Raw genomic sequence first — 21,034 nt, forward strand, 5'->3', positions numbered from 1 at the left:
TGCACCCATAGCATCCTTTCTTATATTTGGAGTTCTGTGTAGACGTCATTTGGGAAAAAAAAAAAAAAAAAAAAAGGATGTGCTACTGAAAATCTCCATCAGAAAGCACGATTCTGCTGGGGACTGTGGGCGAATCACTTCTCTGCTCCAGGCCTGTGGCCACTGTGTCCACAAGGACAGTGGTCTCTGCCCCCTCTCTGCCCACAGGGACACAGTGGGGGAAAACTGATTAAGCACATGAGTAAAAACACCATTTGGAGCAAGACCTGCTGCAAAGTCCTGGGCACAGTGGACAAAGCGTATCATTTCATTTTCTTGGTGTTTATGAGGTAGTAACAGTATTGTATTCCTTTACACCAAGAAATCTGGTGTTTTCTTATGAGCAATTTCTCTTTTCATGTATAAACAGTGTTTTTCCTTCTAATTCTTTCTTAATGTTGCTTCCAAGTGGGCATGATTTAGAGACAACTTTCCCCCTCAAAAGGTATAATTTGTACTTGTGCTTAAGAGGGTTTAGAAGCCCAAAGATTGGAAGTGTGTGTCCTCCCTACTCTTTTCTGAGCCTGGCAGCGGGGCGTTCGTGGGTCAGGTCTTTAAGAAATGAAGGGTCACGTTGCTGACGCCTCCAAACAGATGCCCCCAGACAGCGGGGTGAAAGAGCCGGAACTTCCATCAATCCAGGCTCAGCCTCCGGGAATCCGCCCCTAACGTGACGTCAGGGAAGGCACGGAACCTCCCGGGCCTCGACTTCTGCATCCGTCAGGGCAGAGGACCATTCGTGCCATAACTGCAGAGCGGTCGGTCGGGTCAATGAAGTGAGGCAATGGAGGCCTGAGGATTTGCACATGTGCACACACATTATCACACGTAGCGCTTTTCTTCTCTGCTTCACCCATATCTGGCCAAATGACCAAAAGCCAGCTGGGAAGCAGACCCAGCGGTGCTGCCTGGTGGTCCCGAAGCCAGTCCTCACTTCCCGAGACCGGAAAAGGGCCCGAGTCCTGGATCGCATCCAGCGGGAGGACGAGAGGAAGGCGGGGGCGGGGCAGGGGCTGTGTTAGGTGCTCGGCCCTGTCGCTTCCTGAAGGACCCTCTCCGTGAAGCAGGAGACACTCCCACGGCCACGCTCTCAGCGCAGTGAAGCCAGATCTCATTCTGACACGGTGCTGCCAGCACACTTGGCTCTGACCCTCACTGGGGGGTTCTTTACTCGGGACCCGACTTTGGTCTGCATTGAGGTGGGGTCTTTGCTTCTCGGGACCTCGGATCCCGGCCTCCTTGTCTCCCCGCCCGCTGTGGGCTCTTGTACCCACAGCTCTCGTTTCTGTCCCAGCAGGGCCCCCTGCGTCCAGTGTCTCTCTTCCCCAGGTGACATGCCCGCCTCTCTGGTCCTCATTGCACATTGTGGATGCCACAGCCACCTGGAACGTGCATGTGAGGTCTGACCGTGAGGGAACCCCGAGCTGACCCCGTCCCCCTGGAGGGGGCGTGAGCGGTGCGTCCGTGAGAAGAGGCGGCAGAAACCGGTCGTGCTCTGCGATGATGACCACGCCCTGGATCGTATGCAGTGTGTCAGGATTCTCTCGGATAACTTCCGCGGCTCCCGGGTGCAGGGGACGAGGGTGGCGACTGTCTGACGTGTGCAGGAGATTTCAGAGACGGGCCCACGGGGTGTTTCCGTGGTGGTACATCAGCTCCCTGTCAGCTCCACCAGCCGCGTTTGGTCCTCCTCATCTGGATTTCATCTGGGAGAAGTTCGGTGCACACGTGGAATTAGGCGTTGACCCTTTGAAGAAGCACCGTGGCCCAGAACCACAAAAAGACCTGCTTACAATTCACCCAGAGGTGTCATCGAGTCGCTAGGTCATGTGTTAGCGACTTGGTAAATAAGACGATTAATCCGTAAGGTGAACGCATCTGGAAGGTATTGTCAGCACCCAATGTGCGGGGAGGAGGGCCCAGAGCCCTAACAGCGAAGGGCCGATCCTCTAGTGAAGACCAGAACTCACTAGATGCACTCAGACATGTCTGTGGATGATTTCCAGACGTTTTCAGTCTGTGGCACGTTTCTATTTTTGCAAAGAAAACATGCTGAAATGTGAACATGGTGTCCGATGCAGGCGCTCCTCATCTTACAGCGTGATTAATCTCACATGTGTGATCGGCACGGTGACTGCCCGCCCCCCCACCCGCAGGCTGTGGTGTGCTCGTGTGGCCGGGGAGCGGTCGCAGTCCCCGGGGGTCTCACGAGCTGCCGGCTCATTGCTCCAGCCGGGCTACTCCCTGGTCCGCCACTTGTCTGTGCAGCATTGGCAGGAGAGATGCTTCCTCTCCGTGGCGCAAGCTGGGTCAGAGATGGGAATCGGGAAGAACCCGTGTTGGCGCATCTCTGTAAGCCTGGCAGGGGCAGCTTTGGGGACCGAGAGGTATCAGAGGAGGAGACGTGCCCTGCGCCCTACGTGCTTCCTTCGCCGGTCACCTCGGACGTTCTCGTCCCGCTGCGGACACAGGACGTTGGGTGACCAGCCCGCGGACCCCGTCTGTGCATGTGAACAGGACGGTGCCCAGATCAGTGCTCTGGGCTGTGAGTAGGTATCTGGCGGATACACAAAATGTGAACTGCAAAGACAAAGCTGGCTGGATAAGGCAGGATCACAGCCACTAATGACACCAACACACGCTTTGAATGAGGCTCAACTGGCTAAGAGGTAAAACCAGAAACAGAAACGTCTAATGCATTTGCCCTTAACCCACATTCCATGTGTTTGACTGAAAGGTTTTCCCTAAGTGTAGCGGCTCCGAGGCCTCACTTTATCTGATCTGAGGAAGGACGAGTGGAGGTGGAATGTGCAGCTGGGGGCGTCCACCCTCACAGTCCAGGGCTGGCCTCCGCACGGCCTCAGGCGGCGTCCTTGGAGTCTTGTTCTGGGGATAATGAGACTCGCCCTTTTGTGAAGCTGCCGGCTGATTGCACTGCGCTGGGCTCTGTTCGTCTGCGTCCGCTGGGCGTCTTTGTCGGTTCAGCGCGTGCTCGCGGTTCCACTGTGTGATGTTAGCTCCTCGTTCAGATTCATACTGGGAAAGCTTGTCCCTTTGTTTGTGTGTATGTGTGTTCAAGGAGAACAAATGGGATCGAAATCGAAGGTTCACTGTTTTGGTTTATTCTCCTAATTCTATTCTACCCCACCTAACGTAGACGGTCTTCAAGTTAATAATGCTGACCACGTGAACATAGTCTCCGTGGCAACCGTATCTACTTAGCACTGTGCATCCTGTTGCATTATGCTTCTAAACAAATGAAACATGCCATCCTCAGTTTCGTATTATCCTTAATGTGGTCACCTGACCAGCCAGCTTTGTCATCGATGGCTTATTAGCAGTAAAACAAGACTTCAAATGTGCAAAATGTACTCTTAGCCATCAAAAACGGGGCGCAGCTGAATTATGTGAATGCATTCGAATAAGCTCTCTCTAAAGTACTTACCCCAATTCAGACAGACATTTATTAGACATATATACATGTATATTCATGTATATTGTATATGTTTTAAAAGCAGTGCCTGGGAGACCCCATAAGATGAAATTCCACCACAGTTTACCTGAGATGTGGTAAATTCCACATCATCTTTCATGGCCAATCCCCCTACCTTTCTTTCTTTTTTTTTATTTTAACATCTTTATTAGAGTATAATTGCTTTACAATGGGGTGTTAGTTTCTGCTGTATGACAAAGTGAATCAGCTATACCTATACATATATCCCCATATCTCCTCCCTCTTGCATCTCCCTCTCACCCTCCCTATCCCACCCCTCTAGGTGGTCACAAAGCACCGAGCTGATCTCCCTGTGCTATGCAGCTGCTTCCCACTAGGTACCTATTTTACATTTGGTAGTGTATATATGTCCATACCACTCTCTTACTTCGTCCCAGCTTACCCTTCCCCGTCCCCGTGTCCTCAAGTCCATTCTCTACATCTGCGTCTTTATTCCTGTCCTGCCCCTAGGTTCTTCAGAACCGTTTTTTTTCAGATTCCATATATATATGTTAGCGTACGGTATTTGTTTTTCTCTTTCTGACTTTCTTCACTCTGTATGACAGACTCTAGGCCCACCCACCTTACTACAAATAACCCTACCTTTCTTTCTTAACGTCCTGTAAACTTACTGAAAGTGGAAGGTGCCTATTTGCTGACTTGAAGATGGTGAAAATGTCAGTGGGCTGATCACAATGTCCTAAAACGAAGCCCCCAGCGACTATAACATGGTAGCTGTATTTAAGATTGCTAGAAGGATGTCGTACTAGAATATTTGCCCAAAGCTTATTCGCGAATGTTGGAAACCTGTGTGAACGCATGTCTGAGTATGTAATTATATTTAGAATGATATTTACGGACTACACACCCAAATGATGGCACATATATGAAGCTTATCTGAAACTCCCTGTCTCCATACGGAGACCCGCTGTCTGCCCCGCTCTCTGTGCAGCGCGGGGCAGACAGTCCCTGGGCATCAGCAGGTCTAAGCCACCTGGCAGCACCCGTGGGACCCAGAGCAGCCAGCAGACCAAGGCGCCTGGCTCGCCGAGCAGAGCCCAGGACGGAAGGCCACTGATGTGTCTGTGTCCAGCTCCCCAGGGCCAGCTGGACAAAGAGCCCAGGCCTTTTGTCTCTTTGGCTTTGTTGCCTCATCTGGGTAGGGAGGGCCAGAGTGAGATGACCCCCGAGACCTTGTACAGCTGCACGACGTATCCCTCTAAGAATGCCGTGTCTGCTTCTGCACTAATCACAGACCCAGCAATTGAAAATCAATGCCGGTGACCTGTTCTCACAAGAGAAGGAAATGAGATTTGGACAAAATTGACCTAAGGTTAACGAGTATTAAGATGAGAACAGAAACTGCAGGCTTCGAATTTTGCCAAATGAGGCCTCAGGTAGTACGAGACTTTCCAGACGTCAGAGGAGGCCTCCTCAGGGCCGGGTAGGGCTCACAGGGGACTCACCAGCTGGGAAACAATCGTGCGGCCGAGTTTACAGAATCCAGTTCACATGCAGACAAAGTCTACAAAGTCTGCAGGAAACCGAGGAGTAGCCGAGAATCCCTTGCACGGCCACCTAAGTCGGCACCTCTGTGGGGCAAACGTGCACCTGCGCCCGCAGGCCTGTGGTCAGAAAAGGTGGTGGTTCCTGGGCTTTGGCCCCAAGCGCCAGCTCCGAGCAGTGGCGTAAGCTGGAAAGCGTGTCTCGTGTCTGAGTGTCGGGTGGGGGGGGGGCGTGTAGGGGATGCGTTGTGATTACGCGAGCCACCCCAGCAACATACTGAAAAGTGACTTTGTTTCTCTCTTTGCAGAGGAAGAGGGCGGGGACCTGGCCCAGCCGGGCATCAGCTTTCCGGGGCCGGCCGAGGAGGATCTAGGTAGAGTACACACCGGTGCTGCACAGAGCAGACGGGCGTTCCAGGCGGGGGGGACGTGCACGTCCGTCACTGGTGACCCTCCCCACAAAATGTTTTAAGTATACGTTCGACTTTAGGGGGTCCTAATGAGAACTAAGTAAGATGCAGTGAAATTTTTTTAAATAGCGGTTTGTAAACATTATGGAAGATCTAGATGAGAACACAGTTTCTCCAGATCATCACAGATTAATCATTAAGGCAGTTATTTACATAATTAATATTATTAGTAAAGCTGCATTAACATAATTGAGACCTGTCCGCACATGTAGAATGACACATCTCTCCTTCCCTCCTTCGTCGCTAAACCCTAAGTCAATCTAAGGGAGGGAAAAGCTTTTTTGTTTGCATTTTCCTCAAGTAACTCTGTTACTTGACATAAAACAGCCGATATCTCCAGGCAAGCCCAGCTCCACGTGGCTTGGGTGCTGAATGCAACTATATGCTTGCTTCCAAGGGAGCTCCGAGTTACTATCACATTCTATCTTCCCCAGTGCTGGTTGAAATCACGTGGAAATTTTATCTGTATGCTGCCACAGACACAGTGAAGCTGGAGCTGCATTTGGCCATCACCATTTGACAGGGAGTTGGGCTTACGTGAAACGGGGCAGATGCTCCTTTAGAAATGGGGAGTGCTGGATAAATTCAGCATCAAACGGCTGAATGAAATCCACATTGAATGTAACTGAGAAAAGACACCCTCTCCGTGGCTCTGGGTTCCTGGCCCTGCACTTAACATGGTTATTCGCCTGCCTCAAAGACTTCCAGCTGCCTTCTCAGCTTCTGATGGCCATCTGCTGTGACCGCGCAGAGGTCGTCTTACGGATCATAAGCTTGATTTCTATTTAAGTTCGAATTTTTCTTAATTTATATCCGATCTTTAGCCAGTGAATCTGTTACTCATTTGACTGGCTCAAAGAATAATATTGAAAATCACAGGAGTCCTTTTGTGTAAAGCTGTGCTTTCTTTTAAAGGAAATTAGAACCAAAAAAAGTTTGCTTTTCAATGTAAAGTTATGAAACCAGGTATAGTCCTAAAAGAATGACAGTATATTATCCACTATGATTGAGTTAGAAATTTATTTCTAACTTGCCAGTCTATCCAGGCCTTTCTCTACTTGGAAATAGGCCAATAAAATTATTTTTACGCTTTATTTAGAAGGAATACTGGCTACCTCATTGGAATAAGCATGCGTTATTTTTTGTTTCACTCTGTGAAGCTTCCGAATGAATGGATGACTCATTTGACTTCTGTTTCATGAGACTTTGACAATAGCTCACCTGCATTTGTACTGGGTCTAAGATTTTTCAGCATCACAATTGTGTCTATGGCCCCAGTTCTTTTCTGTGACAGGCTTTTAGAGTGAGGGGGACCTGCCAAAACATAAGGCCTATGCATCCTGAGGCCACGTTTCCATCTCCGTGGCAGCGGGAACCTGAGGCTGACTCAGAGGCTGCCGTCCACCTCTGGACAGCACGTGGCACTCGGGGTGCTGTCTCACCTGGGCTGGCACAGCCCGAGGGCACCGAGGGCCTGGCTTTAATTACTGGGGAGACACCTAGAGGTGGAATTACTTTGTCCTATGGTAATTCTATTTAAAAATTTTTTTAGAAGCCACCATAATGTTTAGGGACAGAAAGTACTTAGTGAGCCGTTCCTACAGTGTGGACATGAGGTGATGGTTGGTGGTTATAATGAGAACAGTCAGATTTTAAAGGACTTGGGAAGAAACTGACAGGAGGATTTGGTGACGTTGGCTACAAAGGAGTTCTCGAAATGTTGCCCAGTTTCCCACTTGTGGTGGTGAGTGGGCGGCGGTGGGTTCTGATGGGAAGGGGAAACCCTACATCGGCTGTCGGGCAAGGCAGGATGGAGCCAAGTAGCCAGTGGACCGGCCAGTGGACTTAGCACCGAGGTGCCCCCGCCAGGCGCATGCGCACTGCGGTCCAGGGATCTTGAGCAGCCCATTCGCTGAAACATGAGGGTCAACCTGCCTCTCGTGGGTCACTGTCACCTGGGGGGCATTTAAATCCTGGTACCTGGTGGGCTTCTTATCTAGAAAAGTTCCCTACGTGATTCTTACTCGCACCTCGGGTCAGGAATGCTGATGTAAAGTGTGTGAAAGGATAATTTATAGGAAGGTTTAAAAAAAAGAGAAGGAAGGAAGGTGGGGGGAGGAAGGAAGGAGAGAAGGTATAAGTTATGTTCCCAGTGTTATTACAATAACTAATTGAGAGCAAGCACCATAATTTTAGACATTTTATTTTCCAAACTGGGTTTTCCAGTTTCCTCATCTCTGAATCGAGAGGGTGAAACTGGACAGGTTTTGTTTTTTTTTTTAAAAGATTTATTGATTGATTGATTGTTTGATTGATTGCTATGTTAGGTCTTCGTTTCTGTGCTAGGGCTTTGTGTAGTTGCGGCGAGCGGGGGCCACTCTTCATCGCGGTGCGCGGGCCTCTCACTGTCGCGGCCTCTCTTGTTGCGGAGCACAGGCTCCAGACGCGCAGGCTCAGTAGTTGTGGCTCACGGGCCTAGTTGCTCCACGGCATGTGGGATCTTCCCAGACCAGGGCGCGAACCCGTGTCCCCTGCATTAGCAGGCAGATTCTCAACCACTGCGCCACCAGGAAAGCCCCTGGATAGGCTTTTAACATCTCCTCCGAGTCTCTGATTCTACCGTCCACATTAAAATTAAAAACGCTTTATAATGATGTTCATGCTATTGCAGTGAAATGACTCATTGTCATTTACAGAACACTGAGGGACGTTTTGCAGCCTGGTAGAAGTTAAAGGCATAAAACAATGCAGGAACATTTGCCTCTGGTCCCGTTCAAAATACCAATCTTTTTTTTTTTTTTTCAACTGGCCTCAGTATCTAAAAACTCCAAGGAAAGGTGAGAGACATTTACTGAAAACCCTAAAATCTTCTTTAGTGACAGACAAATGAGTAAAGTCATCTTTTTAGAAGTGAGTATCACACCCCATGCCCTTGCCATTAACCATTCCATTTTAGGGCACAGACATTCTCTGAAGCTCATGGGATGTAATGTATGAAAAGTAATTTTATGATGAGGAAAATGGCCGTGGAACAGAGGAAGATAAAGAAGGTTTCTATGAAATTAAAGTCAGTGATAAAAGTGGATTAATGCAGCACATTCAAAATGACTACAATGGAAGAGAAAACCCACTTTTTCCAGGAGGAACATTTTGAGGGAAGACCCTCAGACACACTGAAATTAAATTGCCCTACCAGTAATTTTTGTGACATTGGCTCATTTATAGGAGATGTGATCACTAATAATGGGTTTTCTTAATTCCCACGAATGTTAAATTTAAGTCAGTTGTAAAGAGTTGGTAATTTATAAGCATTTATGAGGACTGTTCTGTTGAACCAGATTTTGCACTGGCAAGTCAATTGCAAACTGAAATGAAAAAAGGCAGACAAAATGAAATGATCAATTAAAGAATATTAGGCAGATATTATATGAGACACAGCACGGAGAAAACGGACACACTATGTAATTTTAAAAATACCTGAATATAAAATAATACCTGCCAATACTTAAAGCCTTCTTCAGGACAGGCACATGTTGTGAAAATATTTTTATGTAAAGGATGTTAGATGGCATTGTTTGACGTCTGCACACCATCTAACTGCATGAATGTCTCAAAGTAATTATAATATGTAACTCATTTTAAAAGAACTCCCCTTTTAGACATTTATTTTTGTGTCCTTTTATTAACACCCCTACACGTACATATAGATGTGTAACTCTGTAACTTGAGGGGCGTCCACACTTATTTCCTTCAGGGAAATTTCTAGAAGTTTCTAGATATAGTGGACACGGTGCCTTGCCAAGGTTCTGTCTGGACAGTAACAATGTATCTATTTACTGCATCCCTCCATCCTCCCCCCCACCCAGGTCCCTCCTCCACAGCAGAGACACCTCAGGACGTGCAGCCCCCTCCTACCCACCTGCCCCTTGGGGATCCTGACACCCCTCGGGGAACGCTCCTCCCAGCGTGTGACGTCGAGTCCCTGTCGCGTGCTGCAGAGGAGGGAAGGTCACGTGCCAGCTAATCAAGGGGACCGCCCAAAAGATGTATTTTATTTGACAATTTAACGTTAAAACTTTGTACAAACAAATCAAAATCAGTTTTAAAGCTACTAACACGTGTCTATAGAACTTAGGAGATTGGGATTTTTCATCTAGATTTCTGGAGTGCACTGCCTAGCTTTTATGCTAAATATCAGTGTTTAACTTGCACAGTTTCCAAGCCTGGCTGCTGCCGAATGAATTACGGTACCTTCTCCCGTGTTGGTTCCCTTCCTCACACAGTAAATCTTTATTTGATGCATTCACGCCTCCATCAGTGCGTGTGTGGCTTTGTCTTACTACATTTGGGCTACTGTGAAAGAAAAAAAAATGCCACAGACTGGGGGCTTACAAACAGCAGACATTTACTTCTCCCAGTTCTGGAGGCTGGAGGTCCGAGATCAGGGTGCCGGCAGATTCGGCATCTGCTGAGGACCCTCTTCCTGGCTCACAGGCGGCGTCTTCTCTCTGTGTCCTCACGTGGAGGAAGGGCTGGGGGCCCTGTGGGGTCTCTGTTAGAAGGACACTAATCCCATCCTGGGGGACCCATCCTCATGACCTCTCACCTCCCAAAGGCCCCCCCGACACCATTACTTTGGCGGTTGGGAGTCAACACATGAATTTTGGGGGAACACAGACGTTCAGTCTATAGCAGATTTCACTCAAACAACAATTACTGAGTGTTTTCTGCCCTGAAGGATGCGCCCACGTGGATGACCAGCTAGCTCCCTGACCCAGCGGCCTCCACGCTCTGAGGAGTTAGAAAAAACCAAGTGCGTCACCACTGTGCGTATAAGAGAAAAGGAATTCAGTGCAGTTAGAGAAGCACTGTCAGCACTCTGTATACTGCGACCAAAATCAAATTGCTGCAGACTAGGGACCCAGAGAGGCTGGTGAGCAGGGCGGCTTTGGTTGGGGTCCCAGGGGCGAGCAGGTTTCCAGACACAGAGGAGCTGTAAGGCCGTTCCTGCTGCCAAACACCTGAGCACCGAGGGGGCCACGTGTCAGGACCCGCACCTTTCCAGGGGGCTGGGGGCGGGCAGGGAGGGCCGCATGGGCGTGGGGTCGCCCCTGAACTCTATTCAGCGCGTCCGTCAGGGCAGCGTGTGAACTCGGGACCTTAAGGATGCGTTCTGAAAAACCGTGCTCTAGTGATGGACCCAGGTGCTGGCTTGGGCAGGGCTCCTTCTGGAAGGTGCGGGATGATGGAGGGGCTGTACCAAGGCCCCTCCCGCCAGGGCTTCTGAAAGGTCACAGGGTGACCGCGGGTCTGGAGCGGTGGGACCAGACAAGGTGCCCGTTGTGTAAATACTTGATGATCAGGAGTCAGACGCTGTCCCACCCTCTGGCTTCTGCAGATGGAGAGAAACAGGCTCGTATGGAACGTGCGGGGCTGTGAGCCCGACCCAGGGCTACCGGGGATGCATCAGTGGTCCAACCAGCGGAATCACCAGGCCCACAGGGAGGGGACAGACGGGCCTCAGAGGGAGGAGACGCTCAGGAGAGGGTGGGAGAGGGACTCTCACGGTGAAGTCCACCAGCTGTATCCCATTCAGTCAGCTCCGGACCGGGGTTTCTCAGCCCCAGTCCTGCAAACCTGGAGGCTGCTTTTCATCCAGGAGGTCGCTCTGAGCGTCCCCCAAACCCCAGGCAAACACGGCCACACGTGCCCTTGGACAGAGAACTGTGCTTCCAGACCCTCCCCTGAACAGCACGAAAATTGGGGGATTTCAGTAAAAAATAATGCAGAATACAAAGAGAGACTTAACTCCCAAGATTACATTTTGGCTTTGAAATCATTTTTTTTTAAACCACAAAGTATCAATACTAATCAAAACGTAGCTAGATGAATTCATTCTGAGTAAAATAAGCCTTTTCTTTTGCAAATTGTACATCAAGTTTATTTCCTTCCAGTTTTATTGAGATATAATTAACACACACCACTCTATAAGTTGAGGTGTACAGCATAATGATGTGACCGACATACGTCGTGAAGTGATGACCCCGGTAAGTTTAGTGAACACGCGTCACCCCATATGGATACAAAAGAGAAGAAATAGAAAAAGGATTTTTCCTTGTGATGAGAACTTTTAGGATTTACATTAGCAACATTCCTGTATAACACACAGCAGTGTTGCTTCCGTTTAGCATGTTGAGCATCATATCGCTAGTTCTTCGTCATCTTGCAGCTGGAAGTTTGTACCTTTTGACCCCCTCTCTCACCATGCAAAGATACGACATTATTATTGACCGTGTTCACCACACTGTAGGTGTCACACCCATGACTCATTTATCTTGTAACTGGCAGCCTGTCCCTTTTAATCTCCCGCACCTATTTCTCTCCTCCCCTCTCCCCTCCCCTCCGACAACCACCTGTTTGTTCTCTGTATCTATAACTCTGTTTCTGTTTTGTTATATTTGTTCATTTGTTTTTTGCTCATTTGTTTTATTTTTTAGATTCCACATATGTGAGATCATTTAGTAACAGTCTTTCTCTGTCTGACTTATTTTTACTTAGCACAATATCCTTTAGGTCCATTCATGTTGTCACAGATGGCAAGATTTCATTCTTTTTTATGGCTGAGTAATATTCCATTGTGTATGTATATATATATATATATATATATATATATATATATACTACATCTTCTTTATCCATTCTTCTGCCGATGGACACTTATGTTGCTTCCATGTCCTGGCTATTGTAAATAGTGCCGCAGTGAACATTGGGGTGCATGTGTCTTTTCAAATTAGTGTTTTCATTTCCTTTGGATAAATACCCAGGAGTAGAATTGCTGGATCATATGGTAACTCTATTTTTAGTTTTTTCAGGAACCTCCATACTGTTTTCCATAGCGGCTGCACCAATTTACATTCCCACCAGCAGTGCACAAGGGTTCCCTTTTCTCCACGTTCTCACCAACACTTATTTCTAGTCTTTTTGATGACGGCCATTCTGACAGGTGTCGGATCATATCTCATTGTGGTTTTAATTTGCATTTTCCCGGTGATTAATTGTCTCGAGCATCTTTTTATGTACCTGTTGATAAAATCAGCATTTCAATATGGGATTATGGCAAAATAGAATCATATTGGGCTCGGAGCTTGATAACTCAGTGGAGGTTGGACTTGGGTCTAGAGGACAGTGTGTAGATGTCACAAGGGTGCAGTGATGTGAGATCAGAAAAGGTGCCAGGGACCCGGTGAGGACGCTGGGCTTGTCTAGTGGCCGAGGATGAGGAGACCCCAGCTGCCACGTGCTTCTTGCTGCTGCAGACCCAGCCAGACTCAGGGGGTGTCTCCTCAGCCCCACCTCCTGATTCTGCCCAGATGCTCTTGCGTATGCAACACACCCGCTCTGTGGTCCATTCCTGCAGAAATCCGTCTATCTTAGAGGAAGCAAGTATTTCCACACGTGCATTTGTCTTTGTATACACACGCACACCCATGCAAATTTGAGTAACACGGGAAGTCTTCATTTCACCTTTCAAAGCCATTCCTCCTGAAATGACACTTCTGCTGCGATAGCACCTCAAGACGTCAGCTTCTACGACAAGTAAGCGATGGCCTTTGCGCTGGGTGACATGGTCTTGGGTGAAGGCAGATCCCGTCAGGGAGGGAGGAGGGTGACGGATGAGCCACCTCATCAGAGAAGAGACTGTCTGGTGAATGGGCCGTTTGCTGAGTCAGCATGTAATTTTCATTCCGTTTCCTATCTCTCATGTTTATATTTACATGACACTGATTGTAAAACCGTGGGCTGCAACCCATTCAGTGGGTCATGAGTTCAAGTTACTGGGTCGCTACCAGCAATTTTTTAAATAAAAAAAAGAACAGGAAAGTATGGAAGGTATAGAGTAGAAAATATCAAAGCACATCACACATAGTAGGGCAAGTATCGCTGAAGGAAACATCAGGGGTGTGTGTGTGTGTGTGTGTGGACTAGGTACCAATGTACAAGGCATCTCGTGTGGGGCACGATGGGCGTGGGCAGGAAGCTGCCGGCAGAGTTGCGCCCCGTAGAACCGGGCGGGAGATGAGAGGGATCCCACCGTGTGGCTTGGACAGAAGCACCGAGGCAGCCCCGAAGCCCTCGCATCCACCTAATCCTGCACCTGGGAACCTCGCATCCACCTAATTTCACTGTGCCTTTGATTCCTTGTTTATTACAAATAAAGGGGAAGCCATAAGGGGACTTCCTACCTCCTGGGATTATTAGGATGATTAAACCCAAAAGTGTAAGACCTTAGCAAGCTTTATTAGCATTTGATGCACGTTAGCTTTCATCATCTTTACTGTCACCCTTGTGATCGTCATGACCACTCTGCTGTCACCCGCCCGCCTTCACTAATCCAAGCGTGAAAGAGTGAGGGATGCGTAGGCAGAGATCGTACACGGGAAGATGGGCGCCAGCTCCCGGACGGACGTCTGGTTTCCTCAGTGTTAGTCTAGAACACGATGTCCATGGCTACTAAATTTGTATGCAGGTCGCAAAAGCTGAAAACACGGATTCCAAGACTGCTCTTTGATTCTGAAGATTTGTGTGCGTGTAAGCGTTTGCCGCTTCAACCGCAGGAGACTCATGAGCACACGTGCGTTCAAACGTGAGGCAGCCATCCGGAGATGTGCTTGTCTTGTCTAGTGGATGCAGAATTAGGTAGAAACGGGGCGGCGTGCTGGTCTTTTTGGGTGTTAGTGCCTGTGAAGTCTGGCATCCAGGATATAGGAAATGAACGGTCAGCTGGCAGGGAAAAGAGCAGAATTATCTGACCCAGTGTTGGGCTTCTAGAGGAACTCTGTAGTTTGTGAAAAATGAAAGGTAGCAGATGCCCTGGGCTTTTGAGAAATGTTTCCAATATTCCATTTTTATGGTTGGCATCGAGAGTGAGATGGCAATGAAGGGAACAAATGGGAGAGGAGCGGGAAGGGGACTTGGGTGTCTCCGAGGACCCCTGCGGTGTTCCCTGCTCCTGCTGGGCACCTAGCCCAGTGAGTCGAACCCTACAGCATCCTCAGTGCACCTGTGCGGGGCCTGAAGCCACGTGGCCCCAGGCCCCAGCCTGTGCAGAGTTATCACAAAGATGCAATCCCTGTATCCTCCAGCCCAACAGCAATAGGAGGAGGGAGGGAGGAAGAAAGGCATTGTATTGTCACAGGGACATTAGCTGTCACCAACACCAGCTATCTGTGTACACACCAGCCTCTCATAACCCAGTGTACACCCACCTCCAAGAGACAGATACAGGCTGGAGACAGACGAGACAGAGTTCCTGAACCCAAAAATGGTGGCAAGACTTCCCAGCCTCATCTGCAGCAAGGCCTGGGAGCTACCGCCTTCCTCAGCAAAATCTCCTAGCTACACTCCAGTCCTCAAAACTAGAAGGCACACTCTTTAGTAAATAATTATAGAACCAGGGGAAGTTACAGAACCCATGCCGAGAGGTCAGGGCCCCCGTCTCCCAGTACCCTCCCATGCTCGCATCGTGATAAACAGCACAGCGTCTAACTCTGCAGAGCTCAGAGGTCCAGCCAGCCAGCACCCCAGTCAAGTGTTTATTGAAACCCCGCTGCATACAAAATGCTGTTTAGATGTTGAACCAAAAGATGCAAATAACTCTACATATTCTCTCAAATTCTTTGGTTCTTTTAGGCCGTGCAGGGTGTTAGATTTGCTTTAACCAAGCACGTTTGGGTATCTCCCTGCAGAGAAGGGCTACGCAGGCATCCTGTGGGCATTGCTGAGCGGGCAGCGGGAGACGTGGGGCTGGTGCCGAATTAGACAGTGAGCGGGGAGGAAGTGGAATCAGAGGGGACGAAAGTGTCCGTAATTAGTCAGAAATAAGATTCTCTGTCCACTACAAGATGTCCTCTCCCTGCCCGATTTTAAATTCAACCCTCATTTTTTTGCTTACACCAGTCTTCCCAGAAGGTCACGTACACCCTACAAAGTGAGGTTAATTCCGAGCAGCCCAGGGATTTTTAAATTTCATGTACATGTTTTCTGCTTTTTATATATATATGAATTTACTTATTTATATTTGGCTGCGTTGGGTCTTCGTTGCTGCGCTTGGGCTTTCTCTAGTTGCGGCGAGTGGGGGCTACTCCTTGTTGCCGTGCGCAGGCTTCTCATTGCGGTGGCTTCTCTTGTTGCGGAGCACGGGCTCTAGGTTCACGGGCTTCAGTAGTTGTGGCATGCGGGCTCAGTAGTTGTGGCTCACGGGCTCTAGAGTGCAGGCTCAGTAGTTCTGGCGCACGGGCTTAGTTGCTCCGTGGCATGTGGGATCTTCCAGGACCAGGGCTCGAACCTGTGTCCCTTGCATTGGCAGGCGGATTCTTAACCACGGTGCCACCAGGGAAGCCCTGTTTTCTGCTTTCTATTACTCATCGCACAGAATCTGCAAGTGCATTTGAAACTCCATTTTTAAAACTCAATGAAATGAAATGTTATAAAATTTAGTGTGGTTGCAACTGTATCAGAGAAGAGTGAAAACAATTTATGCTGGGTAGGAGGATGCAACAGGGATTCACGACAAGAGCACTCATGTCTGAGTAAATGGTAGACGTGTGGGTCTGGGGAACCTGGGTGGCACCTGGGTCTACACTGAACGGGCCAGTCTGGAGTTCCAGGCTCTGCTTAAAGCACTTCACTTGTAGGACTGGTTTATTTGTCCTTCCCCCCATCCCCGCTGCCACCCCGTGGCTGGTGTGGCTCCCGTCGCATGATACGGGGGTGGGAGAAGGTGCAGCACCCCGGATGTGGGCATTGCCGCTGCAGCCTGGGAATCAGGTGATGGAGAAGAGCTGGGTGAGGGCCCGAGAGGGACAGGGGCGAGGACCACGCACGGATGACACAGAGTCTGGATCACGTGGGGACGGTGACACGTCGGGGTGGGATGAGGGGATCCAGCTGGACACCTAGGGCAGAAGCCGTAGAGGATTATCGTGTGTATGGATGGTGGCTGAACCCACGTTGGGCGTGAAAGTCTGCCCGGCTCAGGTGTCGTCCTTCCGTTTCATACGCAGAAGGTCCCAGCATGAGACACTTGCACGGGTGGCCACCAGGGAGGAGAAGGGAGAGACCAGGTCTCTGTCCCTTCCCCAGAGAGAGACACAGCATGGCGGGCAGTGCGCGCACACACACTCATGTGCGCACACACGTGCACACACATACACATGTACATGCACATGTGCGCGCACATATACACACACATGTGCAGAGACACATACACATACATGCATGCATACATACGCATGTATATGCACACACATATACATGCACACGCGACCACGTGCACATACATGCACACATATGCATTACATGCAGACTGCGCACACATGCACACAGACGCAGGATCACATTCGCGCACACGCACGTGCCGGGGCCAGGGGGAGCAGCTGCAGGTGTGGGGAAGGCGCCGTGCCCAGCGTGAGGAGCAGCCGCGATTGCGGGAGGCGCTGTGAAGGAAGCCCCAGGGCCCTGGAGGGGCGTGCACGTTATGTGGGCGCTGAAGGGCACGTGCTGGAAGGGTCGGTGGCGTGTGTTTCACCCTGAGCACAGGGAAGACGCGTGTCTGGAAGTGACAGCGGCCCCTGTGAGCCCCCGGAGGGCCCCTTGCACGTATTTTGTGTGGCCCACGTGCTGTTCTTTAAACCAAGTGCGCAAACAAACAGCAAACGGAAGGGGAGCTTTTCCTTCATCATCCAGATTTCTGGCTTCATTAGGGCAAGGGTAAGGGCTGGCACCACCAGAAAGCGTTTCCACGGGCCAGCACGCCCACGCCACCCGCGGGGCCCGAGCACCAGCCCTCTGCACTCACCCCATCCCAGTGCCACGCGGGTGAGGCCGGGCTGAGCGGGTGGCGGCCAAGGCGGCCACTTGAGGTTGGACCAACCAGCTGCTTGGATAGGCTTCCTGTGCACGGAAGGTGCCGGAGCCGTGAAAGTTGCGTCTGGTTTTGTCTCTGGAAGAACCGTGCTTGGGTCCTGGGGGTGGATTCTGGCAGCCACGTGGAGGAAGGGGGGCGGCAGTCTCGGTCCTCTGGGCTTCCACAGCAAGACACCATCGGCCGGGCCCCTTAGACGACTGACATTCACTTCTCCCAGTTCTGGGGGCTGGACGTCCAAGGTCAAGGCGCTCGCAGATTTGGTGTCTGCTGAGGCCTCCCCTGGTTCACAGACGGCGTCTTCATGCTGTGTCCTCACATGGGGGCAGGGCTGGGGGCTCTCGGGGGTCCCTTTTATCAGGGCTCTGATCCCATTTGTGAGGCCTCCACCCTCAGGACCATATCAGCCCCCAAAGCCCCCGCCTCCTGACCAGGGAGAAGCCGGACAGCTGCGGGGTCCGGGGCCTATTTGGAGCAGTCAGACCTGAAGCGATGGGAGGAAGACAGGACCCGCAGGGTGAGCGCTGAGGCCACAGCAGAGGGGCCCACACCCCATCCCCTACCCCCGGTGCACATGCCCCCTTACCTCCCCACTTCCACACCCGTCCCCACTGCGTTTCTCCCCACCGTGTACATGACTGACAGCACTGCCTGGGCCACCTCCAGGAAAGGGGAAGAGTCGCTCCTCTTAGCAAAGTACCAAGGAGCGCTTCTCTGCGTAAACGTCCTGGTGGGGGACCCTCCACCCCGAGGCAGCCGCGCCTGCTAGAAGAAAGGATGCACCGTCTCTGGACACGACTGTCCTCGTCGGGACGGGAGGTGGCCTTTGCAAGCCTCTCTTTGCTGTCACGCTTGGATTGCTGGTTCCATGAAAACCCGAGAAGTCAGTACCCACGTACTCATTGCATCAGGAGCCACAAATCCGTGTTTCTTTTTCAAAAACAAGGCCTCACGTTGTAATACGGCCCCGGGGAATTAATGGAATATGGGTGGGGAATTAGGGGGCTTTGCACCAAGTAAGCGTCCGGGGGCGTGGGCCTCGCAACTGGGAAATTGCCAGAAGGAACGCCTGGTTCACAGCGACTCCCTAACTGAATTCCACTCAACGCAGATCTGCAGACTGTTTTGTTGAAATGACATCAGTAGAAACATTTAGGAGTGATTAAAACTGATGGCCCTGCTCCATTAGAGTCTGGTGTGTGTCAGATGGGGCTGATTGGGAGCCGCCCACAGATCCGTCCAGAATACTGCGCGTTCCCTTCCCGGGTTGGGTGACTTGTCCACGGGGCTCAGGCACAAAATCGAGTTTGTTGCTACCCTGCCCCAGCTGGATTGGCTGCTGCTTCCAAATTGCATTCCGGTCGTAATGAGATCTGTCTGCTCCATCCGCGTTCACCGGGACAGAGCCTATTAGCTCTTGTGGGGTTTTGTTTGCTTTGTCTTCAAACTGTCTAATCTCTGGCTGTGGCAGACCAAGTCAAAGTTAAAAATGGACTTTGAAATGCACATTATAAAGGGAAAAAGCCAATACATACTACATGTCTGGGTGGTGTGGAAGTAAGGTATGTGGAATAGAGCTAGCTGACAATTACATAACATTGGAGCTCACGGCAAAGCTATTGTGAGGATCCAGTTTTCCAATAAAGAGATTGAGTCTCAGAATCAAGTTACTTGTCAAACCACTGATCAGCTAGGAAATGACCTCAAGATGGTTTGGGCCCAGGTCTCCTGGCAGCTTTAGTGTTTCTGGAGGGTGTGGAGTCAGATAAAAATTTTTATTTCTCCTTTTGCTATTTACTGTGGATTTAAGTAAGTTATTGAATCTTTGAGCTTTACCTTTCTTAGTGTCCAAACACTGTGATAGTAATATGTAAATTCTACAGGGTTCTGAGAATCAAGCTAGGCCAGTGTGAGATATTTCTATTCTAGTCACCTGCTTCGGCCACTGACAAAATCAACTGTATTAATTATCTGTTTTAATCATATGTACATACACACACGCACACACACGCGTAAGTATATGTCTGTGCATATAGGCTTCACAGTGCTGGCTGATCCCTAAATACTTCGTAAAATGAATTCTTGCACCAGGGCCCGTGGTCTTCCCACTGCTTTCCTGGCCAGGCATGGTGGAGGTCACTCAGGCAGAGCTGGGGAGGGGCTGAGCTGGACTTGAGATCCAGACCCCAGGGTTCTGACCCATCTCCACCTCGCCCTGCCTGTGACATGCGTGTTCTAAGTCGTGGTTTAGTTCTGCGGAGGGGCGATGAGTCACCCTGGGGCATCTCCAGCTGCTCAGGCTGGGTCTGATGGAAGGAAGGGGGCTTCTGCATGGCCAGCGCCATCCTGGGCCCCAGGCCACGCACGGTGCAGGACCCGCTGTACCCAGTGCAGCCGCCGGCATCCTCAGGGGACAGGAGAAGAGAGCCGAGTGAGAAGGACTTACCGCGGCTGTGAAGACAGAGGAGGCCCAGCCCACGCGGGGGGGGGGTGGGTGGGCCTTAGAGCTGGAGAAGGCGAGAAGCCGGTTCCCCGAGGAGCCCCTGCCCCCCGCCCCCACCCCGGGAGGACCCAGCCCTGCTGTTGTCTGGACTTTCGCCCACTGGAATCTAGTTCAGATTTCTGAGCCCCGCAATCTGAGATAAACATGTGTTGTCGCTTGGGAGGTTCTGTTTTGTTCCTTTTCAATTAATAGACTTTATTATTTTGAGCAGTTCTAGGTGTACAGAAGAGTTGAGCAGAAAATACAGAGTTCCCATATATCAACCCCCCCAGGTTCCCCTCTTATCAAATCTTGCATTAATGTGCTACATTTGTTATAGTTGATGAGCCAATATGGTTCCATTATTATTATTACAGATTATTAACTATAATTATTAACTACAGTCCATGGTTTACATTAGGGCTCACCCTTGGTGTTGTACATTTTGTAGGTTTGTGAAATGTACAATGTCGTGTATCCACAATTACAGTGTCATACAGAGTAGTTTCACTGCCCTGAAAACCCTCTGTGCTCCACCCGGTCGTCCCTCCTCCCAACCCTAAAACCCTAACAACCCCTGATCTTGATACTGTCTCCGTAGTTTTGCCTTTTCCAAAATGTCATATAATAGTAATCATACAGGGTGTATCTTTTTCCTACTGACTTCTTTCACTTAAGAATATGCATTTAAGTTTCCTGCATGTCTTTTCATGGCTTGATAGCTCATTTCTTTTTATCACTGAGTAATATTCCATTGTCTGGATGGCCCGTGGTTTGTTTATCCATCAACCTACTGAAGGACATCTTGGATACTTCCAAGTTTGGGGAATTATGAATAAGTCTCTAACTGTACGTAAGTCTACCCTATCAGCTGTTTCGTTCATGGATCATGTTTCTGGTAAAAACTCATTGTCTAACCCAAGGTCACCTAGATTATCTCCTATGTTCTCTTATCTTCTAGGAGTTTTATAGTTTTGCATTGAACATTCAAGTCTACGATTTATTTTGAGTTAATGTTTGTGAAAGGTGTAAGGTCTGTATCCAGATTCTTTTTTTCTTTTTGCATGTGAATATCTAGTTATTCCAGCACCATTTGTTTTCTTGTTTTGGGGGCGGTTTTTG

General features: G+C 49.7%; 1 protein-coding gene across 9 annotated transcripts in view; it reads left to right on the top strand.

Moving 5' to 3' along the window:
- DLGAP2 (DLG associated protein 2) overlaps positions 1 to 21,034 on the top strand; it is a 736,824-nt gene that overhangs the window by 583,323 nt on the left and 132,467 nt on the right. For 7 of the 9 annotated variants that reach the window (XM_082443969.1, XM_082443964.1, XM_082443966.1 and 4 more), the window contains one exon: positions 5,346 to 5,411. The exons of 1 other annotated variant lie outside the window; for it this stretch is intronic. In XM_082443969.1, coding sequence (XP_082300095.1) covers positions 5,346 to 5,411 — 66 coding nt within the window. Of the gene's footprint in view, positions 1 to 2,305; positions 2,709 to 5,345; positions 5,412 to 21,034 lie in introns of those variants that run through there. One more of the 9 variants, XM_082443967.1, reaches the window with a different exon arrangement.

Source organism: Balaenoptera physalus (genome assembly GCF_965194825.1).
Source record: "Balaenoptera physalus genome assembly, chromosome: 21".
Lineage (NCBI taxonomy): Eukaryota > Metazoa > Chordata > Mammalia > Artiodactyla > Balaenopteridae > Balaenoptera > Balaenoptera physalus.